At 46.9% G+C, this 14,594-nt stretch overlaps 1 protein-coding gene across 1 annotated transcript in view; it reads right to left on the bottom strand.

Moving 5' to 3' along the window:
- The window catches only part of LOC144497798 (collagen alpha-1(XI) chain-like), a 494,895-nt gene that overhangs the window by 128,293 nt on the left and 352,008 nt on the right, over positions 1–14,594 (bottom strand). The window contains exons 27-29 of the mRNA XM_078219235.1: positions 10,745–10,852; positions 3,360–3,467; positions 829–882 (exon numbers count right to left, since the gene is read on the bottom strand). Of these exons, the coding sequence (XP_078075361.1) occupies positions 829–882; positions 3,360–3,467; positions 10,745–10,852 (270 nt within the window). The remainder of the gene's footprint in view (positions 1–828; positions 883–3,359; positions 3,468–10,744; positions 10,853–14,594) is intronic.

Genomic DNA, 14,594 nt, shown 5'->3' with positions numbered 1-14,594 from the left:
TGTCAGAGGGTCAGTACTGAGGGAGTGCTGCACTGTCAGGGGGTCAGTACTGAGGGAGTGCCGCACTGTCAGAGGGTCAGTGCTGAGGGAGTGCCGCACTGTCAGAGGGTCAGTACTGAGGGAGTACCGCACTGTCAGAGGGTCAGTACTGAGGGAGTGCCGCACTGTCAGAGGGTCAGTACTGAGGGAGTGCTGCACTGTCAGAGAGTCAGTACTGAGGGAGTGCGGCACTGTCAGAGGGTCAGTACTGAGGGAGTGCCGCACTGTCAGAGGCCCAGTACTGAGGGAGTGCCGCACTGTCAGAGGGTCAGTACTGAGGGAGTGCCACACTGTCAGAGGGTCAGTGCTGAGGGAGTACCGCACTGTCAGAGGATCAGTACTGAGGGAGTGCCGCACTGTCAGAGGATCAGTACTGAGGGAGTGCTGTGCGCGGCATAGTTTTTCTGAAGAGAGATTAAATCCATGCCTCAGACGATGTAAAGGTTCAGACAGCCACTGTTCTGAAGGGGATTCGGGGCATTTTTCCCAATATCCCGATCAATATTTACCCCGTGGCCATCACCCCCAATAATTGGTGGTGTTGTCGTTATCCCGTTCTTGCGGTGGGAGCTTGGCACTAATTGCGAATTACATTTCATACATCCAAACAAAGACTGTGTTTCAGAATCCTTCTGTGAATCAAATCACTCTCTCTGGGACATTGAGGTGGTGAATGGAGTGAATGAAATGCCAAATATGCGTTCATTGATAAAAGCACAAACTGAGTGAATAATTCACAAGAAAGTGGAATCAGCTGACGCAAGAGGAATAATAAATCCCAGTACTCACCTGTTCTCCTTTCCCACCTTTCGTTCCCTTTTGACCTGGTTCTCCAATTTCACCCTGTGGAAGAAGAGAATGCAATGTTCATCCTGATCCACGTCCATTTTCCCATCTCAAATCGCAGTGTGATCCCAGTGTGAGTGCAGAAACCGCAAACCTCAACTCTCGTGTCTCTGTGTGAGAATAACCCTGGCATTGGAGATTATCCCTGGGATTAGAGATTAATCCTGGGATTGGAGATTAATCCTGGGATTGGAGATTAATCCTGGGATTGGACATTATCCCTGGGATTGGAGATTAATTCCGCGATAAATTCAGGATTGGAGAGTTATCCTGGGATGTCGTGATCCCGTGGTTTTGCGAGCTGCAGGTTTGTGATTCTCAGTTTAATGAAAGCGAGTGGGGTTTTCACTCGATTCTACGAAAATGGAGGAGTGGAGGCATCGACTATTCTTCAAATGGGGAAATGCTTTGGAAATCGGAAACACAAAGGGAATGGGGAGTCCTTGTTCAAGATTCTCTTAAGGTTAACGTGCAGGTTCAGTCGGCAGTTAGGAAGGCAAATGCAATGTTAGCATTATTTCGAGAGGGCTAGAATACAAGGGCAGGAATGTACTTCTGAGGCTGTATAAGGCTCTGGTCAGACCCCATTTGGAGTACTGTGAGCAGTTTTGGGCCCCGTATCTAAGGAAGGATGTGCTGGTCTTGGAAAGGGTCCAGAGGAGGTTCACAAGAATGATCCCTGGATTGAAGAGCTTGTGGTATGAGGAACGGTTGAGGATTCTGGGTCTGCACTCGTTGGAGTTTAGAAGGATGAGGGGGGATCTTATTAAAACTTACAAGATACTGTGAGGCCTGGATCGAGTGGACGTGGAGAGGATGTTTCCACTAGTAGGAAAAACTAGAACCAGAGGGCACAACCTCAGGCTAAAGGGACAATCCTTTAAAACAGAGGTGAGGAGGAATTTCTTCAGTCAGAGTGGTGAATCTGTGGAACTCTTTGCCGCAGAAGGCTGTGGAGGCCGGGTCATTGAGTGTCTTTAAGACAGAGATAGATAAGTATTTGATTAATCGGGGATCAGGGGTTATGGGGAAAAGGCAGGAGAATGGGGAAGAGAAAAATATCAGCCATGATTGAATGGCGGAGCAGACTCGATGGGCCGAGTGGCCTAATTCTGCCCCTGTGTTTTATGGTCTTATAGTCTTCTACGAAACTCACTCAAGGTTAAACACGGTCCAAATTAAACAGACCGACTAAAGTTTGACTTTCTCCACACTCGTTGTAAATGTGCCTCTGAAATTAGCTTTAAACGAGCTGGTGAAAATCCCCCCACACCCCCCATCTCCCCCTGGTCTGTCCACTCTCCTCCCCCGCCACATCCGGTCTGTCCACCCCCACCCCCCCGCCAACCCCCCCGATCTCCATCACCCCTCCCGGACTCACCTGCCGACTCTCTGATTGGTGGGAAACTAAGTCCAAAATGTTGCATCAGGTTCCACAGGACTTGTTTCCTTTTCCTGTTTTTCAACATTTCTCTCTCCCAATCGCTCCCCACCTCGGGACAGCAATGTCTCCACACTGAGTGGTCAGTGACAGCATGAGACACAGTCCATCTGCTGGCACACCCAGTACCTGATCTTTCTCTACACCCTAGCTATGACTGTAACACTACATTCTGCACTCTCTCGTTTCCTTCTCTATGAACGGTATGCTTTGTCTGTATAGCGTGCAATAAACAACACTTTTCACTGTATCCCAATACATGTGACAATAATAAATCAAATCAAAGGATTGAGATGGACAGCAGGCATCGGCAGTTACCAGCTTCCACTGGGCACTCTGCCCCATCACCAGGAATATCTTGGCTTTTTTGTCTAAAATTGTTTGGACAGAATGCATGGACTGGCCTAGTATTTCCTGAACTTCAGCAGATTTAAGGTGTTTAAAATAATAAAAGAAGGTAATAGGGTCAATAGAAACTACATTCTTAGGTTGTTATTGGCTATTTATGGGCACCTCACAGCGCCAGGGACCCAGGTTCAATTCCCGGCTCGGGTCACTGTCTGTGTGGAGTCTGCACATTCTCCCCGTGTCTGCGTGGGTTTCCTCCGGGTGCGCCAGTTTCCTCCCACAGTCCAAAGATGTGCAGGTTAGGTTGATTGGCCATGATAAATTGCCCCTTAGTGTCAGGGAGACTAGCTCGGGTAAATATGTGGGGTTAAAGGGATAGGGCCTGGGTGAGATTGTTGTTGGTGCAGGCTCGATGGGCTGAATGGCCTCTTTTGCACTGTAGGGATTCTATGATTGAGGGATATGGAGAAAAACAGGGAGAGACGTTCTGATTGGCCACTACCTCACTGACTAGCATTCTTCTGATCCCATTCCTATAATTGGTTAAATGGGTTTGAAGGGTTGAATGGTCTCCTTTAGTTCCTTCCCTACACAGACTACAGCTGTTCACCATCATTTTCTCAAGGGCAATCTAGCTCCCATCACAAGGATAGATGTGGAAAAGGAACAATAAACACTCACTCACCTTGTCACCATCTTCCCCTGGAGGTCCCTGAGGGCCAGCGGGACCTGGCAAACCAACTGGCCCCTGAACTCCATCCCGACCAGCCGGACCCTGAGGTCCTTTCTCTCCCTGGAAGGTTACAGAGAGGTCAAGTCAAACACAGCTCGTGGATATACAAACACACTCACCATGCACGGATTAAGCAGGACAAGTTCGCCGTCCCTAAAATCTGCAGTCAGAAAGTCAAGCTGATCCAATGATTTGACCAATGGGAGTGTACCATTTCGGTGTTAATTTGGTCTCCCAAGTCTAATTTAAGATGGAAAATGCAAATATGTAAAATACTGATGAAGTAAGAGTTCTGATTTGTTGATAATGTGAGATTGAAAGGTTTAGGTGATTGGGGAAGTTACTAAACTGTGAAGGACTTGTTAATAGAATAATGGAAAGAGAAACCTGACTGTATGGAGTTAGAAAGAGTGAGAAAAGGTATGAAGACAATTAAAATAGAAAGGGAGTGAATAATTGATAAGCAAATCACACTTAATTAGGATAAAGCCCTGGCTCCAGATTGCATTCACAAATATCAAAGAAGTTACGGAGGAGATAGCTGATCCTCGATTACATTTTAGAATTTAGCTACAAACTAGACTCATTCCTTTGCAGAAAAAGGTGGAATATCCAGCAGACCGCAGCCCGGGTAACAAAGAGAATCAAAGGAAACTTTTGACCAATATCAGGGAGAAATCCCATTATTTATCAGGAAGATTATGGAATTTACAGGAATGTGGGAAGCAATGACAAAAGATGAGCAAGTATCGAACTGAATGTGAAAACATTTCATCAATAAAGAATATGGATTCTAAATGTTGATGCCAAGGAAAATGGTTAAAATATTAACTAGAGTAAATATTGTGCATCTGACTCACAAAGAAAGTGGATGATGTGAAGGTGACACTAACAGAGGAGGGAGGTTAAGGACTGGATACAAACAGCTGGAGAATGTTCTGAAAAACTGAACTTGACTGCTGGAATCTCAAACAAAAACAGAAAATGCTGGAAAATCTCAGCAGGTCTGACAGCCTCTGTGGAGAGAGAATAGAGGCAACGTTTCATGTCTGGGTGACTCTTTGTCAGGGCTTAGAGCGAAGAAAATCAGAGAAGATTTATACCGAGAGGGTGGGGGTGGGTGCTGGACAAAGGGGATGTAAATGAGGATAAAGAAGGCTGAGAGAAGGGCTAAAAGTATCTATTAAGTAATCAGAATGTGAGAAATAGCAGAGGCATTATAGGGTGGCACAGTGGTTAGCACTGCTGCTTCACAGCACCAGGGATCCAGGTTGGATTCCCAGCGTGGGTCACTGGCTGTGTGGAGTTTGCATGTTCTCTCCGTGTCTGCGTGGGTTTCCTCCGGGTGCTCCGGTTTTCTCCCACAGTCCGAAAGATGTGCTGGTTGGATACATTGGCCATGCTAAATTCTCCCTCAGTGTACCCGAACAGATGCCGGAGTGTGGCGACTGGGGGATTTTCACAGTAACTTCACTGCAGTGTTAATGTAAGCCTATTGTGACACTAATAAATAAAGTTTAAATTTTAAAACTTAAATCCCCAATGGTACAGGAGGGGTGCCAGAGGACTGGGAGGGAGCAAATGGATGCACCGGGGGGGAGAGAGTTAAACTAGAAAACTGGCAGTCAGGCTGACACCAGCAGAGGGGAAGTCACTATGGAAACCAGAAATTAAAACTAAATACAGCAGGTGCTTAAATCTGAGATAGAAACAGAAAATGCTGGAAATACTCAGCAGGTCTGACAGCACCTGTGGAGAGAGGAACAGTTAAAGTTTCAAGGACCTGTCCTCAGAAGAACTTCCCTGACCTGAATCGTGGAACTCTCTCTCCACAGACGCTGTCAGGCCTGCTGAGTATTTCCAGCATTTTCTGTTTTTATTTTACAGGAAGCCACAACACGCACTTTCATTTGGAAACAAAAGGATTGTTTTCATTGGAGTTTAGAAGAATCAGGGGGATCTCAGAGAAACCGATAAAATTCTACCAGGACTCGACAGGGTAGATGCAGGGAGGATGTTCCCGATGGTGGGGGGAGTCCAGAACCAGGGGTCGCAGTCTGAGGATTCAGACCATTTAGGACGGAGGTGAGGAGACATTTCTTCACCTAAAGAGTGGTGAGCCTGTGGAATTCATTACCACAGGAAGTAGTTGAGGCCAAATCATTGTATGTTTTTAAGAAGGAATTCGATATATATAGCACTTGGGACTAAAGGAACCGAGGGATATGGTGGGGAAGAGGGTTAGGATATTGAATTTGATGATCAGCTGTGATCAAAATGAATGGTGATGAAGGTTTGAAGGGCCGAATGGCCTCCTCCTGCTTCTAGTTCTATGTTTCTATGAAAGGCTCGAGTTATGGGTTTGTTAAAGTCAAACTGCGTGTGACTAACTTGATTGAATTTTTTGATGAGATATTAGAGAAATTCCGGGCCATGGGCCAAGTGCTGACAGATGGGATTAGGTGAGAGTTCAGATGTTTCGAATGTGTCAGTGCGGCTCGATGGGCCAAAGGGCCTCTTCTGCGCTGTAGGATCCTATGATGAAGATAGTTGCAGTTCTATAAATCGACGACAAGAAGGCATTTGAGAAAGTGCCACACAGGAGGCTCATTGAGGAGATGGAGGTTAATTGCATTCGGGGGATAATGGCCAGATTTTAATATCCTCCTGGGATCCACCCCCCATTGTTTCGGGGCTCAGCCTGTCCTTGTTCCGCTGGGTTAGCCTCAGCTATTTAACATCGAGGGTTCCCTGGTTCCAGCAGGGCCACTGGGAGTGGTGGCCAATTTTGGGATTGCACGAGGAATTTACAGGATTGAGGAGCAAAGCGTGGGAGTGGGTAGAACTACAATCGTCCTTTCAAAGAGGCACAATTTGCCAAACAGCCTCTTTTGGTGATGTCGGTTTCTTTGGTTCACAGAAGACTGTGGTAAAAGAGAAGAAACACCAATTCCCAATGCCATCCCGGAATCGTGTCGATTGTCCGAATGGGTCACATGACCCTCCCAGAGCTTAGCCCCTAAGGGGCACACTAGCACTCTGGGAATCAGTAAGGGAATCGAGGGTTATGGGGGTAAGGTGGGAAAGTGGAGTTGAGGATTATCACATCAAAACAGTCATTATTAATCAGTCACATTAAATGCAGCAGCAGAGTCGATGGGCCAAATGGCCGACTTCTATCCCGATGTCCCATGGTCTGAATTGGAAGGGCACATCAATCTTGGAAAATAGGAGTCTAAATGGGTTTGAGGGTTTTACAAACCCCTGGGCCACGGTAACTCACAATAAAACCAGAACAAGACAAGAAACCACTGGTGTTCATTTGTGGAGGGTTAGAATTGAAATGAAGTTATAACCAACCACAGTCAAACCGGTGTATAGTTCCACTCGGCTTATTCAGTCATTGGAGGTGTAAAAATAATGAGAACACAGCTGGCAGGATATAATTATCAGAAAACACTGACAACGGCTTCACTTCACCAGAAAAGAGGTGATGGGCTGATCTGAAAGAGGTCTTTCGGACCATGAAGGTTTGATAGGTAGATGTAGAGAAGATGATTCCGGAATCATGAACAGTAAACATTCTCTAATCAATCTAGCATGGGGTGAGAATGTGGGAATCATTCCCACAGGGAGTGGGAGAATGTGGTACTTGCTCCCACAGGGAATGGGGAGAATGTGGGACTCGCTCCACAGGGAGTGGGGAGAATGTGGAACTCACTCCCACAGGGAGTGGGGGAATGTGGGACTCGCTCCACAGGGAGTGGGGAGAATGTGGGACTCGCTCCACAGGGAGTGGGGTGAATGTGGAACTCGCTCCCACAGGGAGTGGGGAGAATGTGGGATTCACTCCCACAGGGAGTGGGGAGAATGTGGAACTCGCTCCCATGGGGAGTGGGGAGAATGTGGAACTCGCTCCCACAGTGAGTGGGGAGAATGTGGAAATGGCCGAGTGAGGGAACCATGGTTCACAAAAGAGGTTGAATGTCTTGTCAAGAGGAAAAAGGAAGCGTATGTAAGGATGAGAAAACAAGGTTCAGTTGGGTCGATTGAGGGTTACAAGTTAGCAAGGAATGAGCTAAAAAAAGGGCTTCGGAGAGCGAGGAGGGGGCATGAGAAGTCCTTGGCAGGTTGGATCAAGGAAAACCCCAAGGCTTTTTACTTTTATGTGAGAAATAAAAGAATGACCAGGGTGAGGTTAGGGCCGGTCAAGGACAGTAGTGGGATCTTGTGCATGGAATCAGAAGAGATAGGCGAGGCGATGAATAAATACTTTTCTTCAGTGTTCACCAAGGAGAGGGGCCATGTTTTTGAGGATGAGCGTGTGATACAGGCTGATAGGCTGGAGGAGGTAGATGTTCTGAGGGAAGATGTATTAGCAATTTTGAAAAACCTGAGGGTCAATAAGTCCCCTGGGCCAGATGAGATATATCCTAGGCTTCTTTGGGAGGCAAGGGATGAGATTGCAGAGCCTTTGGCTTTGATCTTTGGGTCCTCACTGTCCACGGGGATAGTGCCAGAAGACTGGAGAGTGGCGAATGTTGTTCCTCTGTTCAAGAAAGGAAATAGGAATGACCCTGGTAATTATAGGCCGGTTAGTCTTACTTCGGTGGTCGGTAAGTTCATAGAAAAGGTCCTGAGGGATAGGATTTATGATCATTTGGAAAGATGCAGCTTAATCCGGGATAGTCAACACAGATTCATGAAGGGTAAGTCTTGCCTCACAAACTTGATTGAAATCTTTGAGGAGGTAACTAACTGTGTAGATTAAGGTAGAGCAGTTGAAGTCGTATCCATGGATTTTAGTAAGGTGTTTGATAAGGTTCCCCATGGTCGGCTCATGAAGAAAGTAAGGAGGTGTGGGATAGAGGGAAATTTGGATAAGTAACTGGCTCTCTCATAGAAAGAGTTTTAACAACACCAGGTTGAAGTCCAACAGGTTTATTTGTTAGCAAATGCCATTCGCTTTCGGAGCGCTGCTCCTTCGTCAGATGGAGTGGAAATCTGCTCTCAAACAGGGCACAGAGACACAAAATCAAGTTACTTTCCACTCCATCTGACGAAGGAACAGCGCTCCGAAAGCTAATGGCATTTGCTACCAAATAAACTTGTTGGACTTTAACCTGGTGTTGATAAAACTCTTACTGTGTTCACTCCAGTCCAACGCCGGCATCTTCACATCATATCTCATAGAAGACAGAGGGTGGTGGTGGATGGAAAATTTTCAGACTGGAGACCAGTTACCAGCGGTGTACCACAGGGATCAGTGCTTGGTCCTCTGCTATTTGTGATTTTTATCAATGACTTGGGAGGAGGGGGCTGAAGGGTGGATCAGTAAATTTGCTGATGAAACCAAGATTGGTGGAGTAGTGGATGAGGTGGAGGGCTGTTGTAGGCTGCAAAGAGACATTGATAGGATGCAGAGCTGGGCCGAAAAATGGCAGATGGAGTTTAACCCTGATAAGTACGAGGTGATTCATTTTGGTTGGACAAATTTGAATGCGGATTACAGGGTCAACGGCAGGGTTCTGAGGAATGTGGAGGAACAGAGAGATCTTGGGGTTCATATCCACAGATCTCTGAAGGTTGCCACTCAAGTGGATAGAGCAGTGAAGAAGGCCTACAGTGTGTTAGCGTTTATTAGCAGGGGGTTGGAGTTTAAGAGCCGTGGGGTTATGCTGCAACTGTACAGGACCTTGGTGAGACCACATTTGGAATATTGTGTGCAGTTCTGGTCACCTCACTATAAGAAGGATGTGGAAGCATTGGAGAGAGTGCAGAGGAGATTTACCAGGATGCTGCCTGGTTTGGAGGGTAGGTCTTATGAGGAAAGGTTGAGGGAGCTATGGCTGTTCTCTTTGGAGCGGAGGAGGCTGAGGGGAGACTTAATAGAGGTTTATGAGATGATGAGGGGGATAGATAGAGTGGACGTTCAGAGACTATTTCCTCAGGTGAATGTAGCTGTTACTAGGGAGCATAACTATAAGGTTCATGGTGGGAGATATAGGAGGGATGTCAGAGGTAGGTTCTTTACGCAGAGAGTGGTTGGGGTGTGGAGTGGACTGCCTGCAGTGATAGTGGAGTCAGACACTTTAGGAACATTTAAGCGGTTATTGGATAGGCACACGGAGCACACCAGGATGATAGGGAGTGGGATAGCTTGATCTTGGTTTCGGATAAAGCTCGGCACAACATCGTGGGCCGAAGGTAACTCGCAATAAAACCAGAACAAGGCAAGAAACCATTGGTGTTCATTTGTGGAGGGTTAGAATTGAAATGAAGTTATAACCAACCGCAGTCAAAGCTCTCCTTATTCAGTCATTGGAGGTGTAAAAATAATGAGAACACAGCTGGCAGGATATAATTATCAGAAAACACTGACAACGGCTTCACTTCACCAGAAAAGAGGTGATGGGCTGATCTGAAAGAGGTCTTTCGGACCATGAAGGTTTGATAGGTAGATGTAGAGAAGATGATTCCGGAATCATGAACAGTAAACATTCTCTAATCAATCTAGCATGGGGTGAGAATGTGGGAATCAATCCCACAGGGAGTGGGAGAATGTGGGACTCGCTCCCACAGGGAATGGGGAGAATGTGGGACTCGCTCACACAGGGAGTGGGGAGAATGTGGCACTCACTCCCACAGCGAGTGGGGAGAGTGTGAGACTTGCTCCCACAGGGAGTGGGGAGAATGTGAGACTCGCTCCCATAGAGAGTGGGGAAGTGTGGGACTCATTCCCACAGGGAGTGGAGAGAATGTGGAACTTGCTCCAACAGTGAGTGGGGAAGAATGTGGAACTCGCTCCCACAGGGAGTGGGGAGAATGTGGAACTCACTCCCACAGGGAGTGGGAGAATGTGGAACTCACTCCCATAGGGAGTGGGGAGAATGTGGGACTCACTCCCACAGGGAGTGGGAGAGTGTGGGACTCGCTCACACAGGGAGTGGGGAGAATGTGGCACTCACTCCCACAGAGAGTGGGGAGAGTGTGAGACTTGCTCCCACAGGGAGTGGGGAGAATGTGAGACTCGCTCCCATAGAGAGTGGGGAAATGTGGGACTCATTCCCACAGGGAATGAGGAGAATGTGGGACTCACTCCCACAGGGAGTGGTTGCGGTGAATAGTATCGATGTATTAAAAGGGGGAAACTGAATAAACAGAGAAGGGAGAAAGGAATAGAAGGAAGGTTGATGGGGTGCTGGGGAAAGGGACGATGAGGAAGGGGGTGATCGGGAAGGGGGTCGATGGTGACGAGTCGTTGGCTGGTTTCTTTGTTGGTTCTTTGTGATTTCAGTTTGACCATTTCTTCATGTCAATGATTGGTTGATACTTACAGGAGCCCCTTTCTCTCCAGCAGGCCCGAGACCACCTTGAGGTCCAGGACGACCAGGTAGACCAATAGGACCGGCAGGTCCAGCAGATCCTCGTTCACCAGGTGATCCCTAAAAAGATCATCCAATCAGTTAACAAATCACCGGTAATGATCACCACTGGCCTGGAGGGTTGTGTTGGGATTGGTTGGGTTAGGTTATGGTTTAGTCAGTCAGAGTTACTCATTAACCTGATGAAGCCCACTCACCGAACGAAGGGGCAGCGCTCCGAAAGCTCATGAACTTTACCTGGAGTCGTGAGACTTCTAACTCATTAACCTGACCATGGGCAAAACAATACAACCAATCCAACCACAGCCCAAGCCAATCCAACCAATCCAACCACAACCCAACCCAATCTAGCCAATCAAACCACAACTCAATCCAATCCAGCCAATCCCAGCGAACCCCAACCCAATCCAGCCAATCAAACCACAACATAACCCAACCCAGCCAATCCCAATGTTACCCAGCCCATCTCAAAACTGCACATGGCAATTTAACACATCGTAAACCGAACCCCCAGTCCACCCAGACCCACCCAATATACCCCCACCCCACCACACCCACCCCCACCCCATCCAGACCCCACCCAATATACCCCCACCCCACCACACCCACCCCCCATCCCACCCAGACACCACCCAATATGTCACCACCTGAGGGTGGTGGGAATATGGAATGCACTGCCTGAGGGTGGTGGAGGCAGAGCCTCTCGCATCATTTAAGAAGCATCGGGACCAGCAATGAAATCGCCAAGGCACAATATGCTACAGACTGAGTCCTGGTAAATGGGATTAGTGTCGATGGTATTTGATATTCAGCATAGACATGATGGGCTGAAGGGCCTGTTTCTGTGCTGTGTGACTCTATGACTACAGACAGTGGAATCCAATCAGAGGGCAGAAGTTCCCGGTACATGCAGCAGCAGAAATCACTCACACTTCCCGTCTTTCACTGAACTTGGTCTTTCAGAGCAGGAATCAGGATGTTGTTGTTGAACAATGCAAGCTTCATAAAGAGAGGCTTTTCATCAGGGAATAGAGAACAACCACACTCTCTGACAAACCTCTTCCTTCATGTCTGCTCTGTTTAACCCCGGACAAGAAACTTATAATGTTGTATTAAAGCACTAATCGAGAAGAAAAAATACTTTTAAATACAGAATAAAGCTCCCTCTACACTGTCCCCCATCAAATACTCCCAGGACAGGTACAGCATGGGGTTAGATACAGAGTAAAGCTCCCTCTACACTGTCCCCATCAAACACTCCCAGGACAGGTACAGCACGGGGTTAGATACAGAGTAAAGCTCCCTCTACACTGTCCCCCATCAAACACTCCCAGGACAGGTACAGCACGGGGTTAGATACAGAGTAAAGCTCCCTCTACACTGTCCCCATCAAACACTCCCAGGACTCCTGTATTTTCTTTATTCCAACACTGACTACTCTTTGAAATATGCTTTTCTGACTGTGAAGGTTTGGGATGTCCTTTGACTGTGAAGGTTTGGGATGTCCTTTGACTGTGAAGGGTGCTGGTGAAATGCACATCTTTCTCCTGCGTGAATTCACCAGTCCCTGAGTGTCAATGTGCTGTTTCGGCAGTTTATTTTCTGATGATATTAATCACAACCAGAGCAATTAGGAATGACACAGATCAATAAATGTGCTGTAATATTTGTATGATGGTGTATTAGATTATAGATCGCATAGCAGACTACATAATGAGACACATAACCTTCTCTGATATTTGAACAATATTTGATATGTTAACAGTTAACAGAATTTTTTAAGAATGCCATTGAAGTTGCTGTCCCTTTATAATAAGTATTTAAATATTATGCAAACACATGCAAATCCACAAGGAATATTTGCTTCTGATATGCACTTTTGAAATGAAAGTATTTGTCTTCAAGGGGATTTTTTTTGTCTATTTAATCTTTTCATGTTTCTGAAGGTCAAATGATGTAAATTCTCTAGGTTTTATGCACTGATGCATTCACTGCCTGACATTGAGAACACTTTTAGATATTCATAAAAGGAACAAATTAGCATTTCTGGAATCTTTTCAAAAATACCTGCGGCCCTTTATACGCTGCTGCTTCAACCCTTCCACAAGCTGCATTACTCTAGCGCCTTTCACCACCTCCTGATGCCCAAAAGCAGATTACAGCCAATTGAATATTTCTGAAGTGTAGTCAGTGGTGTCAGGAAGGGAAATATAGCAGCACAGCAAGATCCCACAAACAATGATGTGGGAATCAGTCAGTGGGCAAACACTGTTTATTTTAGAAGGGAGAACAAAAGAACAGAGTATTATTAAAATGGAGAAAAACTGCAGAAAGCTGCAACACAAAGGGACTAGGGGGACTTTAGTTTAGGCAGGCATCATGATTGGTGCAGGCTTCCTCCCACAGTCCAAAGATGTGCGGGTTAGGTTGATTGGCCATGCTAAAAATTGCTCTTAGTGTCCTGAGATGCATAGGTTAGAGGGATTAGTGGGTAAATATGTAGGGATATGGGAGTAGGGCCTGGGTGGGATTGTGGTCGGTGCGGACTCGATGGGCTGAATGGCCTCTTTCTGTACTGTAGGGTTTCTATTTTCTATGTTTCTAGGCTTGGAGGGCCGAATGTGCTGTACTGGTCTTTGTTCTTTGTTTATTGTTCTTTGACTTGTGCTCGGAACACAGGAAGCCAGCACACAGGTACAGCAGGTAATCAGGAAGGGTAATGGAATGTTGGCCTTTATTTCAAGGGGGTTGGAGTGTAAGAGTGGGGAAGTCTTGCTACAACTGTACAAGGTGCTGGTGAGACCACATCTGGATCCTGTGAACAGATTTGATTCCCTTATTTAAGGAAAGATATGGGTGGGATTTTCCAACCACACTCAACCCGAGACCGGAAAATCCTGCCCGAGGTCAACAGACATTTCCTTTGTCTGCCCCTCGCCCGCTCCAATTCTGTGGTGGGCGGTAGAATTCCGGCAATTATTTCATTGGCGGCAGTTCAGAGAAGGTTCACAGGGATGATCCCCAGTATGGAGGGATTGTCTTATGAGGAAAGGTTAAAAAGGTTAGGAATACTTGAAATTTAGAAGCAGAGATGATCTCATTGAAACATACAGGATTCTCAAGGGGCTTGAGAGGGCACATCCTGAGAGAATCTTTCCCCTCATGGGAGAGTTCCAGGACCAGAGGCAGAGTCTCAGAATAAAGAGGCGGCAATTTAATACCGAGATGAGGAGGAATTTCTTCTCTCAGAGGGTTGTGAGTCTTTGGAACTTCTTGCCACAGAGAGCTGTGGGGGGGCAGAGTCCGTGTGTATGTTTAAGGCTGGGATAGATTTTTGATCTAAGGGAATCGGGGGTTACGAGGAAAGGACGGGAAAGTGGACGTGAGGAAAGTCGGATCAGCCACGATCCTATTGAATGGTGGAGCAGGTTCGAGGGGCTGAATGGCCTCCTCCTGTCCCTATTTCTCATTGTCTGATGTGACAGTGGTCAGATAATCTGCTTCTGTAATATTGACCAGAAGCTAGTGATTTGGTTGTTGATGTCACAGAGAGAGAGGATGTAGTGCCAGGCAGTGGCAAATTTCACGATAATTAACTGGCTTTGCTGACAGGTTGCTGAGGGGAGTTAGGAATCCGAGGAGGAAGATGGGCTGACAATGGGGGTGATTCTCCGGGGCTGCCATCCCCCACCAGGAACCCCGATGGCCCGGAGAATCGGGTGAGGGGGTGAAAGCGGGATTCTCGCTGGGTGTCCAGTGCATTCTGATTCTCCCAGCTGACTGTGCCGGTCCCGATCAGGTT

The sequence above is a fragment of the Mustelus asterias genome, chromosome 8 (genome assembly GCF_964213995.1).
Source record: "Mustelus asterias chromosome 8, sMusAst1.hap1.1, whole genome shotgun sequence".
NCBI lineage: Eukaryota > Metazoa > Chordata > Chondrichthyes > Carcharhiniformes > Triakidae > Mustelus > Mustelus asterias.
Note: the sequence above shows the minus strand (reverse complement) of the source record. Positions and strands in the feature narration are given on the sequence as shown.